Source organism: Dermacentor albipictus, chromosome 10 (assembly GCF_038994185.2).
Source record: "Dermacentor albipictus isolate Rhodes 1998 colony chromosome 10, USDA_Dalb.pri_finalv2, whole genome shotgun sequence".
Lineage (NCBI taxonomy): Eukaryota > Metazoa > Arthropoda > Arachnida > Ixodida > Ixodidae > Dermacentor > Dermacentor albipictus.
Genome location: NC_091830.1, coordinates 49868502 through 49887364, shown reverse-complemented (window position 1 = coordinate 49887364; position 18863 = coordinate 49868502). Strand labels below are relative to the sequence as shown.

Here is an 18863-nt window from a genome sequence, read left to right as displayed (position 1 = left end):
GTACGGCGCTAAGGCCTCGCGTACATCTTCATCGCTGACGTTATGGAGGACCCAGTGCATCTTAACACGTAGGTCTTGGTTGTTGGGATCAACCACCAGGCATCGCCGGCCCTTGACAGTAATTGTTGCAGCTGTTAGCAGTTTGTTGACGGCTTCCGAGCTTTTCATTGTTACTGCCCACACGTGGTTCATTTGGAAAGCTCCCAAGGCGACAACCTCGGGGAGCACTTTCAAGCTGTCCAGGGCGTCACGGTAGTCCTCAACTCTGTACGGCCGAGCACGGATATCGCCATGCAAAAAGACAGTATTAATAACAATCCGACCTTTCGGCAGTTGGGGCAGCATCACTTGGTAATCCTGGCTGTCTTCAATAACATTCCTGTTTCCGCGGCCAAAATGGGCCGCTGAGACCGCTCCTTCGGAGCACATGGTAGCACGTCCTTCCACCTCGGTAGCCAAGACGCGACCCCACTGAGCCACGAGTACGATGCTTCAAAGCGGTACAAAAGCGCCTCTAGTGAATGCGGTGTTGCCTTAGAAACGAGCTGTTTCTAAGGCGTGCGTCTCTTGCTCAGGCGCACATTTCGTTGCCGCGCCGAACGCTGCTTTGCTCGACGCTCACCGCGTCCAATGCGGGGCGCGTAGTCGCTGCCCTGTAGCCCATTGTCTTACACCCCTTGGCGGGTCGACGGGAACGCTGTCGCGTTCCACTCTTGAAGGCGAAGAAGTAATGCATGAGTTGTTTCTTCGTCTAGCCGAACCAAATATAGCCAAGCAACAGCAGTTCACCAGGCTAAACAGTGGTTCAACAACTAAAATAAAGGCTAGTATGCTTCGCATCCTGGGCTTAACCTTACCTAAGCCACAGCCATTTTTTTTTTACATTTCTTAGTAGATACAAGCATGTCTTCCCAAACTTTCAATTTTATCCCACAATCTTGATTTTGACAACTTTTTATGACATATATCTCGTTAATGAAACTGTCATGCGTTAAAAGTGCATTCATTCTGCTTTTTGTTTATATACTACACAAAATATTGAGTGCAGTTGTTCCTTCAGAAAAAAAATCTGGCATAACCTAAAGAAGCACCCATTTTCCCCATGGTGGGGAAAGAAGTAAGCCATAATTTTGTGACAGTTGCTACGTGTTCCGCTGGCTCGGAACATTACCGACTCTTTTAGATGTCGACATATCGGCGCGCTTCATTTGTGTGCATAGCATTATTATTTTGCTAAAAGTGGTGGTTTGTAGAAGTAATAGGGTGTTGGAATAAGTGGTGTCCAGAACGTGGTGACCTGAACGCGTTTATGGCTCAGCAATCACTTCCAGCATGTGCTGTCCACAAAAACACAGTCTTCGAGATTAGTTTCCATTACTCAGAGGGAGCCATCACTGGGGTGTGAATTTGGACACCACCTATTGGCAAGCAAAGTAAGCTTGCATGGCATGATTTCAGGTATTAGAAAACGGTCAGAGGGGATCGCTTGCTAAAACCGATGTAGCGAAAATACATTGTAGCATTATCGCTTAATCTTTGCACCTATTACTTTGGCGTCATTGTGTAGAGGAAAGAAACCATTACTCAATAATGCGCGTTTCGTGTGCACCGAGCTTCTCACTCCGCATACAGAGGCATAGCTCGGTAGTGCGTTTGTCGATCTGAGCAGAAGTGGTCACGACTGGGAGAGCTCGCTCAGCCATAGTAGGTATAATCCGTCAAACTCAAACATCTGCTCATCAGGAATCACACGAGGCCTTCAAGCATGCAATTTTTGCAGAAATTTCAAGTTTGCTCAGTTATGGCGCCCCTGCGTTCGACATATGCAGGGTCCAGAAACGGCAAGACAGAGACGGATGCCGATTCGCGCCCAATCACCTTTTACCACGCATGGCGGACCCACTGGAAGCATCGCAATTTAAACACGTAAGCTTTATAATAGATGCCATGCGCTCTCTTTTGGTATTGTGCAGAGGAAAGAAGCCATTAGTCGTTCATGCCTATGTTGCGTGCGCAGGTGGCGCTGTTGTCGCGTCATGCATGACGCAATTGGAGAAAAAAAATTTGCCTCTCGAGCACGGCGTTCAGAGAGGCACACAGTTCTGCGGTACAATTGTCCATGCGAGCAGGAATGGACGCGTTTGAGCATACTATGCCACAGTGGGTATAATCTATCAAATTTAAACTGGTGTTCATCAGGAGTTAAAGCGCCTGCAGGTGTGCAATATATTGCCAAAGTATCACGCTTGGTCGGCTTGAACACGCTTGAACAAAACGGCACGCTATCCCCAAACGGACGAGCAGGCAGGCGCGGGCAGCGCTGAAGTCAGTCCGATGGTGGAGGCGCCTGGCGGACGCAACATGCCTTATAAGCTAAGAACAGAGATCCACAATGAGACGTATAATATATATACTTTTTATTCACTTCCAACAGTATTTTTTTTTTCTGCGACTTATTTTCGTATCTGTTCATTGCGTGTCTGATCAATCATGACAAAGCAACGAGACATGTGTACGCTTCAGGCGCGCCATGCACCAAGCTGCGCGGTTGCCAACCAAAAGAAAAATAATCCGACGTGGGACACTAGAGAAAAAAGTAAAAACTAACTCCGCTGACAGTATATCATGCACGCTTATGTACACAGCAGGCACTGAATGAAAAAAAGGAATTCACACACTTTTTTTATCATTTTCATTTTACCACCCATCCACATGTATCAGTGTCGTGCCGTCATGTCTAAACTGCTTATGTGTCCCAAGTTCTGCCGCGGCAGTAGGGAGTTTAAAAACCGCGGATACACGTAAACTAGGGTAGACAACTGCAATACCGTAAGACGTACCATAGAAGAGCAGTGCTGACGGCAACATCTTGCGATGTCGAAAACGCTTCTCTCAACAACTCCGCGATTCTAAAGCATCTGCGCCACGAACGCAGCAGATGCTCCGTCTACGGATCAATCGGCAAAGTCTACGCTGGTATGTCTCCACTTCGCTAAAGCTGCCCTATGTGTGCGTCGATAAGACAAACATGTAATCCAACCCCCGCAATGAGAAATGTGTATAATTTGTGTACCCCCCCCCCCAAGGTCTGGCAACACTTCGGAGCAAGATAACAAATGAAATCAAACCGTGTCGAAATGAAATGACATGGGAAAGTTCATATCATTCGCAAAGATCTTGCCGGGCTTTCTACCAGAATACGAATCTCCTGAACGAAGAAAAAAACGAAAACGACGGGTCGTACGTGCATAGTGCAATGTATACTCTTCGCAGGCAAACTTAAGAACTGCTGAGGTTGCAGTTACAATTCGTAAGCTTTCTGGGCACCACGTAGAACAACAAACATCACTTGCCGGCTTTTCGAGCAAAAAGTGTATTGCGCAAGGCAAGGACAACGTAGAAAGCACATCTGAAACTGCTCAGAAAAGTCACATGACACAGACCAATGCCGTCGTTTTCTTCCACTTCATAAAATGAGCATGATGAAAACTACAACGGCAGCAAACAATAGCAGTGGGCTCCATGCCAACGCGAACGAAATTTTACAGCGCTTCCAGTCACGTGACCCTGTTTAATATTATCTTACAAATGTGCCCCAACACGCCTTGTCAGGTGCAACCTGGGCAATCGAGTATTGTCCTCTGACGTGGTGTCCCGAAGAATTTTAAAAATACGCCTTTATGGTTTACGAGACTGCTGTGAGCGGGCAAATGAGATATTTCACTTTCACGGGATTTACACTAATACGTGTTGCGCCCACTCGTTCAACACAAAACTCCGTCAAATTTTGCCCCCCTTTGGGATACCAAGCTTTGACACCCTTTATGGCGCAATTATATCACACAGCAATAATCGTTACCAATCTAGTGTGCAACTCTCCTTCCAACCTCCCTTTTTTTCTTTAACGCATCGTGCCCAGTACTTTTTTATCAGGAACGTCGTGTGGCTTTAAGCACTCCTTAGCGTTCCCAAAAGAAAATTAACAGGCGCATTGCAAGAACGTGCATGCGACATTGATGACAACTATCGTAGCGAGACGAAAAAAAGTGGGGGTGGGAAGGGCGTACATCCTTTTTAGAGTGCACCGCTTGAAGTGCGAGACGAAGAAACGCCTTAATAGGTCTAACATCAAGAGGGTGGATAACGCAAGGTATTCCACAAGCGCTTCGCCCAACATGGCCTTCGACAACACACCTAAGCCTAACGTTAACGCAGTGCTGTACAGGAGCGCCACCTAGGCTGGGCAAGGCGTAACTGGCAATAGCATTTGCAAAGAACTCGCGACAATTTTGCATTCTCCTAGATAACTGAATCTATGTAAGCCAAGCCAATGAAACATACCCAGTGTTGAGCTTCGCGTGCGACAGTTCTCCGGAGACCGATACTGAAAGAAGTTCGCCTGTGATGTCACGACGCAGAAATGAGCAAACATGACTGGCTGGTACATCTACATAAATAATCTGAGTTAGGCATTTATTAACTGTCCTAGATTATACGCAGACATATTGCCTTAAATGGACAGGCAGAGGCGGCCTTGTATAGTTGTAGAGTAGAGATCATGTTCCAAACATGATGCCGAACCACCGCCATCAGTTTGCATTAAACTTGCTGCTTTTAAAAGAAAAAAAGAAAACACCTAAGTTCAACTCAGTTATGTCAGTGGAAAAATGACTTGCGTTTTTCAAGTACTTTATAAAATGTTGAGGAAGATGGCACAATTTCCGAAATTGAAGCGATACATTGCATTGAGTCACCACAAATAAAGGGAGGGAAGCGGGAAGGAAAAGGCCACGCTCAGTAAAATAACAGATAACACAACTTTTTAAATTGTACCTCATGGAGTTTTAATAGAAAGCAGCACAGTTTTAAGCAAATTTTGCGTAACCCAGTTGACCAACACCTGTAAACAGCAGTTTAACGTGCAGGTTGCTTTGCCTCGCCTAGATGGCGCTCAGGGGATACTGCATGCAGACTTGTCGCATGTGCATTTGCAAGCTGCAAAAAAGTCACTTGCAGAATTTAAACGTGCCCAATGCCCCAGTTTGACTGATCACCTGCTTCGCTGCACACGGTTAGAAATCGTGGACAAGTACCACGTGGTCTAGAGCACAATTTACCACCGTTTAGGGCGTAGTCTTGGCACAAACGGCTATCGATATCATCATTCATTTATTATTCTTTCTGTCACCGCTATGCTCGCAATACTATTTCCTTTACTAAAGTGGAAAGTTGGACGAGTTGGTATACATGGTATCTGTCATCGTTTTTATTCGTGCTGTTACCATTATGAATACTATTTCCTGCCTGAAACTCTATGGGACGCTCAGAAACGAGCTCTTGAAGAGATGGTACAGCCGTGCAGCGTTACATAAGAGAAAATGCACGCACAACAAATGGCCGCATATAGATTTTGAAGCAAGACTACACCCTAAAAGGTGTAAAACATAAGAGTGAGTACAGACAGTTGGGCCTCTGGTAGAGGACGTTGCAAGCTCTCTCACTAGATTGCGCCGACGAACTATGTAAATGCGGGGAAGCCGTGTGGAGCTTTTCAACTACAGATAAAAGAATTGGAGGGGAGAAAAAAAGAACAGGTAACCAAACTTGCACAGTACCGAAGTATGCAATTTAACATTGAAAACATCAGGATTTCTTTTTCTCACGGCGGGGGATTTACACAATGTCTGTCTGGAACGTACCACGGCAGTGGCAGCTTTGAGGTTGGGCTCTCGATGCACACTCTTACTCAACATTTACCAGGCCACCGAGCACATGATAGCAGGACAGTACAGTGGCGGTGCTTGGGTCGCATCCCTAGCCCTCCAAAGCTCTGGAGGCAGATGAGAACAGCTTTACAATCACTTCTTTGTTGGGATAGTTTTCTTATTGGTTAACAAAGCTCTGGTATGATCACATGATCTCAAAAGATACACGTGACAAGATGAGCACCCTATGCTCCGCAATTATTCGCGAGTGTCTATTCATGCCAGAACGCTAACCTAACGCTCTTTGCATCACTGTTTCATGCTTTGAAGTGCCAGGCGGGGCTCTGATGAGAGTGACAAATCAGTACAACATTCTTATTTGCAAACCTCTGCTCAATGCTTGACATGTAATTGGCCAAAAGGAGAAGTGAAACGAGCACAGAATACGGATCACACTGTGTCACCAGTGTCACAGACAACACAGTGGATTGTCTGCAGATGTCGATGTTTTCAGATGCTGTGTTCGTGACAAAGATGACAGATGAAGAGTCGTCGGTGTCACGTGCACTCGCATTACTTCCCCTCTTGCGCAGTTACTTGCCCAGGGTAAGCAAATGTCACCACACTTGGCTCAGCAACCAGCAGACATCCAAGCACTCCCCACTACATTGCCTTGCAACAGTGCTGGCTGCCATATGTGCAGTAACTAACCTTCAATAACTGCAGTGAGACATGAATCAAAACACACACTATAGCATGTTTCCGGAGCAGCATTCACGCAACCACATCCTCCTTTTTTTTTTCGAGAGCATGCAGACATCTAGCCCACTGTGTAATGAAACTGCATGCACGGTTTCTTCTTACACCCTACAGAAAACTTGGAGAGCACTCAGGATTTCCTAGCAAGCTGCGGGCGGTATACCCTCCTCCTAAATGGCAGTGTAATGAATTAAATGACAAAGGAATACATACACGGCTGTTAAGACCAGTCCTGTTTCAAATACCACAGTCTACGTGCTAGACCCAATAAATGACCTCGACTGGCCAATGCAGTTTTCCTGAAGACTAGTTGTACAAGACAGCTTCTCGCAAGCAAAACATAGCCATGCAGACTAAATCACAACGTCTGGGGAAAGCTGCATATCTTGAGCTTGAAAAGCAACTTAGAACGCTGCTTACCGAACCTAACCAAAGTCCAGCTGGGTGATGCTGGACAGACGAATGATTTAAAAAAGAGAATCACGACCCCATAAAAGTTTCCAAGCATGACGTGGTGGCAATGTCAGGGTTCTGAAGGAGTGACAGGTGATTCTATTCATGTTCACAGATATGTACAGTGAATGTTGCCCTAAAAGAATTCTTAAAGATCAAAATAATAACATTGAAGTGTTCTGGTGTGACACACACATGGGTTGACAGATAAAAGAGGTACATCGACACTGGAACGAAAATCAAGATGTGAAATAACAATGCAGTATTGCTGTGGGAAATTTTTCGTGGGACTACAACACCAAAAAATGCAAATGTTTGAGAAGTCTTATCATGTTTGCGCAATCACCTAGATAATGGCAGACAACCAAATAACTTTCACCAACTTACGCAATGCCAATTCTAGTGCATCGCTGTAAAGCTTTGTTTTTAATAAGTCAAATGTCTCTTAACCTTGTCCTCAACATTGGGCGCTGTTCATAAACAAGGCTAGACACTATTGCTAATGCTTGCTGTGCAAGCTTTGGTTTATCTCACACAATCCAACAGCTTGCCCACAAATTCCAGTGCCACCACGAATGTGCAGTGCGTGGAACATGCCTGGCAGTGCACGCTTCTGCAAACATGCATCCATACAATGTTATGACATGCTTCGTTGCCGAGTTTATATGCAATGGTACTGGACTGGCTGCAGTTGAAACAACTTCAGCTTGCCACATTCTTTGTGAATCACACATGCTACATACCCCATGCCTAACTACAAGCGTCTTTCACAAGTGAAAGACGTTAACCCATCACAGCTGCCTATCACTTCATGTACAAAAACAAACAAAAGGAGAAAAACCTGCATAGCCAATCCCACTGAAGATAAGCACTACGAGGGCTTCAAAAACGGAAGTACCATCGGTTGACAAGAAACTTTTATGCTGTTGTAAGCCACGAGCAGAAACAAATAGCGATGAACAAAGAATTTCGTTTCTGCCAATTAGCACGAGCGTGCATAGAGGATCGTCAGTCATCCACACACAAACACTAAGTGGGCCAAGCTGGACGACAGCAGCAAACCACAACTTATAACCTCCAACTGCTGCCCACACATCGTTTGAAACTGTAGTCTCTCAGTGCAATACATCAGTGAATGGCAGTAGACGCTCTGAAATTAGCCCAGAATCTTCCAAATGACCTCCATACCATCAAACCAGTGCCATCAACAATTACACTGTAAAGCAAGGAGAATATTTCAAACGAAACATTTGGCTGATGTTGCACTCACCAATTCTCATGCTGCATGTGCTCTTATCTTAGGGTGAATTCTACCGGTCGCTCTGAAGCACGTTCAAACTACTTCAGACAAAGAATGTGCTTTCTCAGTTCACAACAGACTGAAGTTTTATGTTGCTTTTTTAGGATCAATTCAATCTGCAGTGGTCTGATACCTGATGTACGGATTTACGGATACTTGCCGTACAGATACTTGATGTACGGATACTTGATGTACGGAAACCTGAAGTTTCAACACACTTGAATTTATTCTGGCTGCACATAACTTTCACTGCGATTTGGCGACGAGCATTTTACCTTTGATAGACTTTGATTTGCGATATTTGAGCACTCTCCAAGTGCTCATTCGTGGATTCAAGGAAGCCTGTCCAGAACGTCCAGTGGAATTCACCATGAGTCAATGTTGCAGTGGGCAACAGAGTACCACAACGTACCAACTAGTACAAAATAAGTACGCTGCTGGTTATCATGTGAGTAAGTTGAACCAATGCCGTTTCACCATGTCCAAACATCAATTACCAGAAGCCTACTGCACACACTGTTTGCAAACACATGGTCTTCAAGCATTTACACAAGCACGACAATGCAGAAAACCAGGGATGTCACACACTCGAGCTAGACAAGGCTAACTGCAGAGGAGGTTAATCAGCATGATCACTGGCCAACACATCTGGTAAACCAAACGTTTCATAAAACCCAACTATCCGTTGCCCAAGGCGAGCCTCTTACACAATACGGGGTAACTGCGACACATGATGTTATAGAAAACAATGTCAAAAGCGCATGCACAGTGCAGTCACAATAACGCACAAGTGTTGAATGTCCCTTGTATGTGAATGCCAGAACTGCTGCAAACCATTAAATATATGCAGAAATCCCTGTTGTCAGCTCTGGAAAAAAGTCCCAACACTGGCTGTAGCATTGCTCGAGGCCAGCCACAAGAAACCGCTCAAGGCTATTTGTACTCCGTGGTTGATAATATTGCTCTGCCCATTCGCGAGGGTCACAAATTACGGGCCCACTGACCAAGCCGCTGTCGCAAGTCCCCCTGGCAGTGGTAAAACTTAGGCCTGAAGTTGAAAAACTCAAGCCTTCTTACCAAGACAAAAAAAAATATATTTATCTGAAGACTTCCTTCTTTTTGCGGCTACTGTCCACGAGTCAGACTGGGCTAAAAAGTTTAAGCGAGATCTCTCATGGGCCTGAAATGTAGGGGTGTGCGGCAGCATTAAAACGCACAATAACAGAGTGTGCCTTTGAATACCAGTGACACTCAGTAGTTGGCTATTAGGAAATTGTTTCCCTATTCTCAGGCTATGCAATCTTTCGTGGCTGAAAGTGCTAAGCTTTCCCAAGGAGCAGCAACCCACTTTCGTCAAAGAAGAAAAATATATATTTATTTTTCCTATTGTAATAAAGCTTTGCATATCCGTATGCACGGCATGCGTCCATTCCCTTTCATTTTCACCACAGCAGTTAGCAATATTTGGCTTCATAAACTTTAATTTCCTGATGGGGACTTCTTTAAGTAGGAAAAAGAAGACATTGTAAAGCCACGTGAACATGCTCTGCCTCGCAAAGTCCCACCGGTTTTACAAAACAGCCCTAGTTTTGACGTGCCCCTGTTACCCGTGTTGATTTAAGGAGGTATTTCCTGAGAAGGCTGTCTGAGAACTCGCAGAAGCTATGAATGAAAAAAAAAGGAGGGAAGGAGAGAGAGGAGAGGACAAACGAATGTGGTGGCTTCATTTGCAAGTCGAGGACTATCAGAAACACAATTTCATAGCCGACAGTTTGTTGAAAGGCTCCGCTGTCTTGTGCCAGGAAAGGAACACGAAGTTTTCTTCAGTAATTGGTCACCATGCTTCATTGCAACACAGATTCTGCGGCAGAAAAGAGCTAGACAAGTTTGGGGGGTCACGATCTCGTGCTTCGTGACAACACTGTTTCCGAGAACTATGAACCAAAGGTTTGAAAGTGCAATTCACAAGCTTGTCAAGACAGGAATGAAGAGAGAGCCTGTGCTTTAAAGCTGCGAGTTTGAGCAGGACGATCTTTTTAGGGGGGGGGGGGAGAGGGGGTACAAGAGTTAAGTGAGGGTAACTGTGGTTGCTGGAACTCTGTTACTGTAACTATCCTTGTTGATCACACAGAGTCTTTAATTGATAAGGTTGGAAGCACTGGACACAGAAGGCTGAAAAACAAAAGGGTAGCTTAGCATGCAAGATGTGCTGAAAGTCTTGCATAACGCAAGATACAGCATGACATTTCTGACTATGGCATTGCCTCCACAACAATAACCACGTGCCCTACTTCCAAGAGTGCAGTCATTCAGAACAGGGTGTAAGGTGCAGTATGCACCCACAAAGGGTGCAACACCTTCTGGTGTGGAACTGAACACCTTACGGTACCCTGGGAGGTGACTGTCCCCTGAAGTGCAACATGGTTCTCAGTTAAGGTACACTTCTTTTTTCGAAAAGAAAGTGCTTGTGTCATTAAAAATGTCCACCTTAGGATGTGTTTTAATACACAATAAGCATGATAAAACATGTGTGCATTTCCTCTCTAATGCTGTGCACCCACTACTTACCTGTCGAAAACACAGCGCGATGCTTAGATGCGCATGGTGTTTTCGATAGTAAAGTACCGGGCACACAACATTAAAGAATTAAAATGCACATAAGATTTGTGACAAACACTGACACCTGACAAACTTGCCCTCTAAACGGCAATTTTTGAGATCTAACTGCACTCTAGGATAGGGTTCTTTTTATAAGTAAGTGCTTACAATTGTCAAAGTTGAAGAACCTATTGGAAAATTTTGTCAACAATGAGGGCTATTTTTGATGGTGTACACTTGGTAAGGAAAGCTGTGGGACACAGAAATGCATGTGGCCCACACGACACCAAATTGCCTGATATGAAACAGACTCTTCTGTTACCGCTAGAAATGTGCTCATTGTTGGCGCTTTCATTTGTTAATATCCTCTTTCAAGACGTAGTCTACTGTGATGCACAAAATTATAGCCTGGTCACTGGTGTTCTTAATTGATGTAAAGCAGCAATAACTGGTTAGACAGTTATTGAGAATTTCTATGTGAAACTTCAAAGAAGCACCTCAAGGAACACGAATGAAAGTAATAATTTGCTATTCTTAGTATAAGTACTCAGAGTAAAATAAAAAAATCTGAAATATAGAAAATAGGCACCTGGTTCCAGGTCCCCAACTTTTGCAAGTCAGATCACTCAATAAAATTTTTATGAGGATTTCCTGGCATTGATGCTAGCCATGGCAATGCCCGCGGTGAAGCCCACGCTATGTGGGAAAGCGGCAGCTGCGCAAATGTGAAAATGGGCTAGTTCCTATCGTACAGGGAGCACTTGTTTTTACTCTTTGCAAAGCCAGCTGATTTGTTTTTTATGCTGCACTTGTTAGGCTCGCGAAGAAATGGTTGTCAGGCCAGGAAGCATGCAGAAGGCTCCGCATACTTGATTATTGCATTCGATCAGCCTTCCCATGCAAGGGACATCGTCTAGTGTGCATTCAACCGGCCCTGGAGCGTCCACATGCTTTGTTCAGTTCCCGTAGGGTGCTGTACAGTAATGTGAAGCGTTGCACAACATTGTACAGTAATGAGTAAGGCCACTTGCAGAGGCGGTGTTCAAAACGTAAGAGTTAGTCTGCTAGTCAAGCCTCGGTCAAAGGTCGGTCTGAAATCGACCGCATGCTCTTGTGCGAGTGGAAACCTCACACGACGAGATAGAGTGCTCATAATAACTTGTACCTATCCTGTCAAAGCACCGATGGATAAAAGCAACCCGCGGTGGGAAAAATAAACTTGAACCTGATATTACTCGTCAAAATATCGTACAATATTGTACAATATCGAAATAACACGCACTCTTGACCATCTAGTGTTATTCGAGACATCACAGCCCATACATTGGATCGGAAAACTGACAACCCGAAAGAAGGGTCTGCGTCTTCACTGCTGCTGTCACTTAAAAAGTATGTTGCCAAGTCGACCAAAGGGCTAATTTTTTCGCGTTTTCATCAAAAAAGTGTTAGGGGCACTGGGGGCTAGTTTAGACGATACCTCCAGTCAAAGTCTCATGTTTTTTTCCAGACTCCCCAATCTGCCAAAAATTGTCATATCCGACAAATATTTAAAGCTCAGTCGTCATATCAGACGGTGCATGACGTTGCTAGTAGGAGAACTGCAATAGAAATGTTTAACAACGCATAAAAAAACTCTGTCACATTAATCGATTTCTACAATGGTGCGGCAACAAAAAGAGTCAAGGAAATGCACCCAACACTAGCAGTATTTATTGCTGTGGGACAAATTTATACCCTAAGTGAGGTACAATTTCAGACTTTTCACAATAATTACGTCCCGAAAAGTGTAGCGGGAGCTTCCTCTCTCGTGTTGCATGCACAGTGCATTTCTATCAGGAACTACAAGGTTGCGTGGTGTTCCTGATGGACAAACAAGAGTGTGCATTCTTTGACGTTTCCATACTCTAAAAGTTTGCTCACAATTTCAGGTTATCCTTATAGTAGGCAGCCCAGCCAGGCACTGTGTGATCAACAAGAAAAGGTACAGTCCCAGGCACCAAAAATTGCAATGCATGCTACCAGAAGTCTGTACCAACGCCATGCTGTTAGACAAAGAATGGCTATCGAGAACAGAATCAACTTAGCATCACTGAAATCTGAAATAAGAAAACAACAAACTAAAAAAAATGTCCAACTTTTTGTATGAGCAGCGTGCTGCATAACTTGAAGCCATTGACCCACACTTAAGTCCAGATTGCAGTGCGTCAATGAGTGTACCCAGAGGTCCACAGAAGAACAGTGCAAAACAATGAAAACAATGCTTTCAAAGACCGCACACACGAAAAAGAAAAAGATGCACATAAAAATCCTGCAACAAAAATAAAAAGAAGCTCATAACAGCAGTGACAGGTGAAATGTAGTCTTGCCGAAATGGCAGGCCCATTCTGCAGTAGCTAAATTTTTCTCGAATTCATTACAATTAGAAATTCCTGAATGGTTTGAGAATGCTACATTTTGAGAGACAGCTGCACAACCATACGGGGCGTGCAAATCAAAAGATTGTTGTTTGTGAAAAGTGTTCAGAGTATCGATTGTTTAGAAATGTCAGGCCCTTCACGAAAACTGCGAGTTAGCTCCTCGTGGCTTGGGAAAGCTGCGTTGCTTACAGTGGCCACGCATAACTGGATAGCCATTTCCGCTGTCGCAAATGTCACTTTATAAACACTCTGCGAGGAAAAACAGCGAGATCTGCTTGCAAATCTTTTCCTGGTGTGCTTCCCTCCTCCCCCCCCCCTCCCTACAGACAAAGAATCAATGGCAGTTGCAGCCAGTCAACCATCGAATGATGAGCGACAAAATGCGAGTGTGTGAGCGTGATGTTCTGCAAAGTGCCGACAGGTGCCATCCCTGGCGCTATCATGCGCATGCTTTCCAGCGTCTAGCTTGCTTGCAATGGAAAATGACCGTGATGAGCGACTGGATAAAAACGCACGAAGCTAGCATGAACTGCACAAAAATGCAAACCTACATGTGCCTCCGTTTCCATCTGGAGGCACCCATTCCACTACCGACAACCTCCACCTTCCCCCCCCACAATCCTAGAACTCTCAATTCAATGCAAGGAGCAACAAACATAAACAAGCAGTAAAACAGCGCCGGGGAAAAAAAAAAAGCCTTGCCCACTTTGCTTACAAGGCAAACTTGGGACAAAAGAGTCAGAAGTTCAACAAGATTGCCTGTAATGTATTGGCACTCAAAAAATGGGAGGTGTGCCTTCCCGAAGCGCTCTCTGACGTGGCAGTCTCCAAGACATAAAATTTGCACCACAACAGAGCAGGTTTGTTGAAAATGGTCAAAGGGTCAACACAGGGGAGCAGAAATGCAAACAAAAGGTGTGACAGTCAACAGCAGCAAACAACAAAATAATCTGTCTCTATAAAAAAGAAGAGAAAAAAAGAAAGACACGGTGGCTACAACAGAAACATGGCTAGAAAGAAAAGAAAAGAAAAAAGAAAACATGTGCACAGATGCTTGGCGTGATGGAAAGGGCCAGGAACTAAAATGCACGGTACGGCGCAACAGTTCCGTCGCAAGGTACGCTGCAGCGGCAGGTCAAGATGTTGCATTCCAGCACGTTGTGCGGCGAGCCAAAGTCCAAGCATGGCGCGCCCTTGTGCGCCCTGGCATCGGTCAATCTCACAGGTCGTGGCACCCGCATTGGCATCCTCAAGTCCCCCAGCACACCCACCGTCAGCGGCTGGAGGCCTCTCACGAGGAATCTCAACGAATTGCAAACGCAGTCTGCAGCTTCGAACATCCGCTTCTCCGTCTGTCGTCGGCAGTCTTCACTGCACACCATGCTGGGCCCATGCTTTGATTTCTGTCTCCATCAAACAAGACTGTCCCAACCGCACATGGTCGAAGGTCACGCTGTGCTGCTCTGTGTCGGACACACTAAAATACATAGGAGAATTGCCAATGCACAGATTGTTAACAATCAGTTTAGTGAGTCCTTTAGTACAACTTCAACTGGCACTATTGCTACTGCTACCTCAGCAATTCAGTGCATAGTGCAGGGGACAGTCGTCGCAGGGGCCGAAATCAGAGCACTGACCTCAGTTGCAGCATAGGACCAAAGCAATGGCGGCAAAGGCTTGTCCCGCAGGTGTCCACCTCAACGTGAAGAGGTGTGCGTGAAGCGTGCATGCTGGCGACTCGGTGCGACAGAGTTCAACTGACCTGCTGCTGAACAGACAATGCCACGCCTCGCTGGTGCATCCAGGCTGTGGAGGCGACGTCACCCCCATCTGAACGACTCCGTACGATGCGGCACACTGCTGATTCCTCTTGCGAATGACTTGACCTCGCCTTTCTTCGCCTCTCGATGCAGTCCTCCGCACAATCACACGCGCACAGGCACACTGTTCCAAGCACACGGCAGCACATTTCCAACCACAACACGTAACAACTGTTTTCGGCAACATTAACAGTCAACAAAACAAGGCTTTCCACACCTAAAACAACAAAGTTCCCAGCCCCCAAACACAACGTGGCAAAAAAACCAAACTGTACTCTTGGCGTACAGCGAAGAGTGTGAAACAATGACCTAACAGCAAAAGTTGACTGGCACTCAACCAATTACGTCCTAAAATAGTTCATCTGTGGTGCTTCGCCATCTATAGCTGTACGGTGCGGAGCAGGTCTTAGCACTAATGCGAGAAACGGTCCATACATTTCTACTTTGGGGTACATTTCGAAGACTTTCACTAGGTGCTCACTCTAGAGTGCGAACGCTACAGCAGTGATGAGGTGCCCGCTCCATAAGGGTGTCCTAACAAGCTGTCCTAGAGAGACTGATCCTCTAATACTACCCAGGATTCACTGACTACAGCCCTTCGTATAGCCTCAACGAGAAACTGTTGCGAGCTGCCACCGGTAGAAAGCACTGGCTGCTGTCGATGTTGTCAAAATCTGAGGCCCGCAACACAAATGCAGGTCCGGCACAATCACTATGGCCAGTGCTGCATCCCATTGTGCTGACGTGGTTTCTGCAGATTCCAAGCACTGTGGCTGGACGTGGAATAAATCTGTGAATTCAACACACACCTTCCAAGCGTGCAGTCCTAAAGTATCTGTTTCAGTACTAATGCGAGCGGTTAGGTGTTGTTGAGGCTTGACTAAGGTGACAGAAGAAGTACAAGCCTTTTTGATCGCCTGAGCAAGCAGCCTGAATGACTAAATGCTCACCGATGGCACAACCTTGCGAACTTGCATGCCCAATCAGTTGGAAAAGGGAGTCCTGAACACGTCAATCGCAATACTCTGCTGGCTTATGACGTGGCAGTGAATATCGCGCCAGATGCAACTTCAGCCTGGCAAGAACTTGCCAGGCCACTGCAGCTAGCCAACCAGTTCTTGCATGATGGATTGGTCAACACACCTCATCGTCTACGCACTAAAGCTAGCACACGAAATCACAACAAAGCCCCTTGCTGACTAGCAACGTGAATGTTAAATGGATAGAACTTAGCATGGCCTGATTACAGATGTTGGCGAAGTGCCTTACAACTATTTAAAACTACCCGATTCGGTGTCCCCTAACGTTGGGCACACGTTGCAAACTCCGAAACTTGCCATTCCAGACAGCGAACTTTCTCTTCAACCTGCACAATCAACGTGCCAGACACGATGCCCGGCCAGCAGCACAAACAGTCTCTCGTGAGCTAGCAGTCTGGGACACAAACTGGCCCCGGCGCACTGCCGGCTAAACACTGGGTTGTGCACGATGTCATGCCGTGCCAGGCAGACAAGCTAGCTGCCTCAATCGGGCTCGCCTTCCCTCGACTACCAAATTCTAAGCTATGCCTCAATGATGGGAATCGACTGCTACACGCAAAGCTCTCTCTAGTCTGCGAGCCAGGTGCTACCCACGGCCACCACGTCAATCAAGACAAAAGCTCTCTGCCAAACGTCTGGGCAGTAGAAGCAGCGGCTCACAGTGGCTTCTGAGAAGCCACTAGCAGTCGGCTATGACAGACTGGCAACTTCCTCTGCATTACATGGCTCCACTATCTGCTTTCTCTCTGATTCCCTGCAGTAGACAAACAGCTGCAGAAGAGAGTCTAACTGCCACGAGTTGCACCAAAGCAGCTGTGCATCCTGACAGCTTCGCACCATACTCATCTCTGGTTTGCACCAACCCGAACCAGCAGAAGTCGAGCAATGTCGTCACTAAGTCTGCGCAACACCACCGGGAGCACAAAAGACTGACAGACGCAACAGTGGTATGCCAGATCACGCACAAGCGCAGCTGCTTCGGCATATCCCTGACAAGCCATGTGCAACCTCGAGCTTCAGCACTCGTGCACGGAACTAGAGAAGCAGCGTGCACGCATGATGGGCCTCCACGTCCTCCTGCCAGCTCCCTGCCAAAGGAAGGCAGCGAAGAGGTTATCACGTAACATAGCCTCTGCAACACTGCACAGAACTAAGGAGACGGTGCACGGGTGCATCACCGAGTGACACGGGGCACACTCCCCGCCGGCCACCAACACAGCTTCCCGCCAAAATGAAGAGTGCCACCGTGCGCACGTGCTCACCGCACCAGCGAGTGCGACTCGAGCATCTCGACAAACAGCTTGTTCATGGGCACCGTGCCGTCCCTGCGGACACCATTCCAGAAGCGGCGCACCACCGTGTCCAGCTGCCGCAGCAAGGGCAGGCACATGAGCAGCTGACTTGAGTGGGAGGCTACTGCCGTCGCGGAGGCCAGCTGCTGAGCGGCCGCGCTGTTGCCGTTGGCTGTGGTGGTGGTCGTTGTCGTCGACACAGGCGTTGAGGTGGGAGAAGAGGCTGACCCCGATGAGGATGAGGAGGCTGTGGAAGAACTGCGCTGTGCAGCCACACAGTCGTGCAGGCCCTGGAGGACAGCGTCGCGCAGCTTGTGCACCGAGGAAGCATCCTCAAGATGGATGTCTGCGCAGGAGAAAGGCGATAAAATTCACACTTAGAATGTACAAGTCTGTGATGCAGTACAGTACCCATTACAACGGTCATCCAACACATTTCCAGCACTTCAGGGGGGAAAAATACTGTTTCTTGTTTAACCTCAAACGCTTGGAATGTATTGGATGTCCAAGTTCCAACTAGCCCAGGCTTTCTGCATTAACCCTTACAGTGCTGTTTTTTTCCGGATGTGACCCACTCTCGACATCGAGTTTCTTAGAGCGCATCTCTTAGGCACCCGATTCTGCATTGAGCACCAGCGTGCCTCGGCGTTATGCCTTGCCGTAACCGAGCGCATGAGCACAGCAAAGGACGAAAGAGCAAATGCGGATCCCAGCTGGGGATGAAATACGGTGAGAGTGAAGAGAGTGCAATGAGGAAAGAAGAGGAGGAGGGTGCAGCGGAAGCGTGAAGAGGAAAGCGGAAGAAGCCACCTTGAAGCACCACCAGATGGCGCTCACGTCAGCGCATCCATGGGGTACAGAAAAAAAATGAACCAGAAAGCTCGCTTCGCGCATGGCGTTCGCCGCAAGCATTTCTCGGTAAAGATTACAGTTGGATAAGTCGCAGTTGCCGGGAAGCGACAACAGTGTGGCCAGTCTATACGTAGCATGTGCGTCGTGGCTCTGCCAGATGGTGCGGTGATCAGTGCGATGAGTCGATATATCGTGAAATGAAAAGACATACACAGGTGCGCTAAAATTTCACATTACGGAGTATCATAATCGTTGGTAATTTTTTTCCCTGAATATTATAAAACAAGCACGACAATGACTTTTTTGTTGTGCAAAAATAAAAGATGATATGGATAATGGCAAATGCTTTCCTGGTGTGGTCCCCGCATTCCTATCTGACAGAAAGACTGTCACAAGGTACATGGCTGGTACATGTACATCATGTCATCATCATGTACATCAGGTACATAATGTACCGGTACATCACTGATGCTGAAAGGGTTAATTAACCATTACAGTGGATCTACATACAACATAATTTATGATATAACAGTCCATACATCTCATTTAGTTTGGTCGACCCATATTAACAGTTCCAACAAATTTGACATATATTGGACCTAACTGTAATAAGCGTTATTGGTTGGA

At 46.3% G+C, this 18863-nt stretch overlaps 1 protein-coding gene across 3 annotated transcripts in view; it reads right to left on the bottom strand.

Moving 5' to 3' along the window:
- Positions 1–2393: 2393 nt before the first annotated feature.
- Positions 2394–18863, bottom strand: part of LOC139051027 (steroid hormone receptor ERR1-like) — a 141640-nt gene continuing 125170 nt past the window's right edge. For all 3 annotated transcript variants that reach the window (XM_070528035.1, XM_070528037.1, XM_070528036.1), the window contains exon 9: positions 2394–17730. In XM_070528035.1, coding sequence (XP_070384136.1) covers positions 17351–17730 — 380 coding nt within the window. In that variant the 3' untranslated portion in view covers positions 2394–17350. The remainder of the gene's footprint in view (positions 17731–18863) is intronic.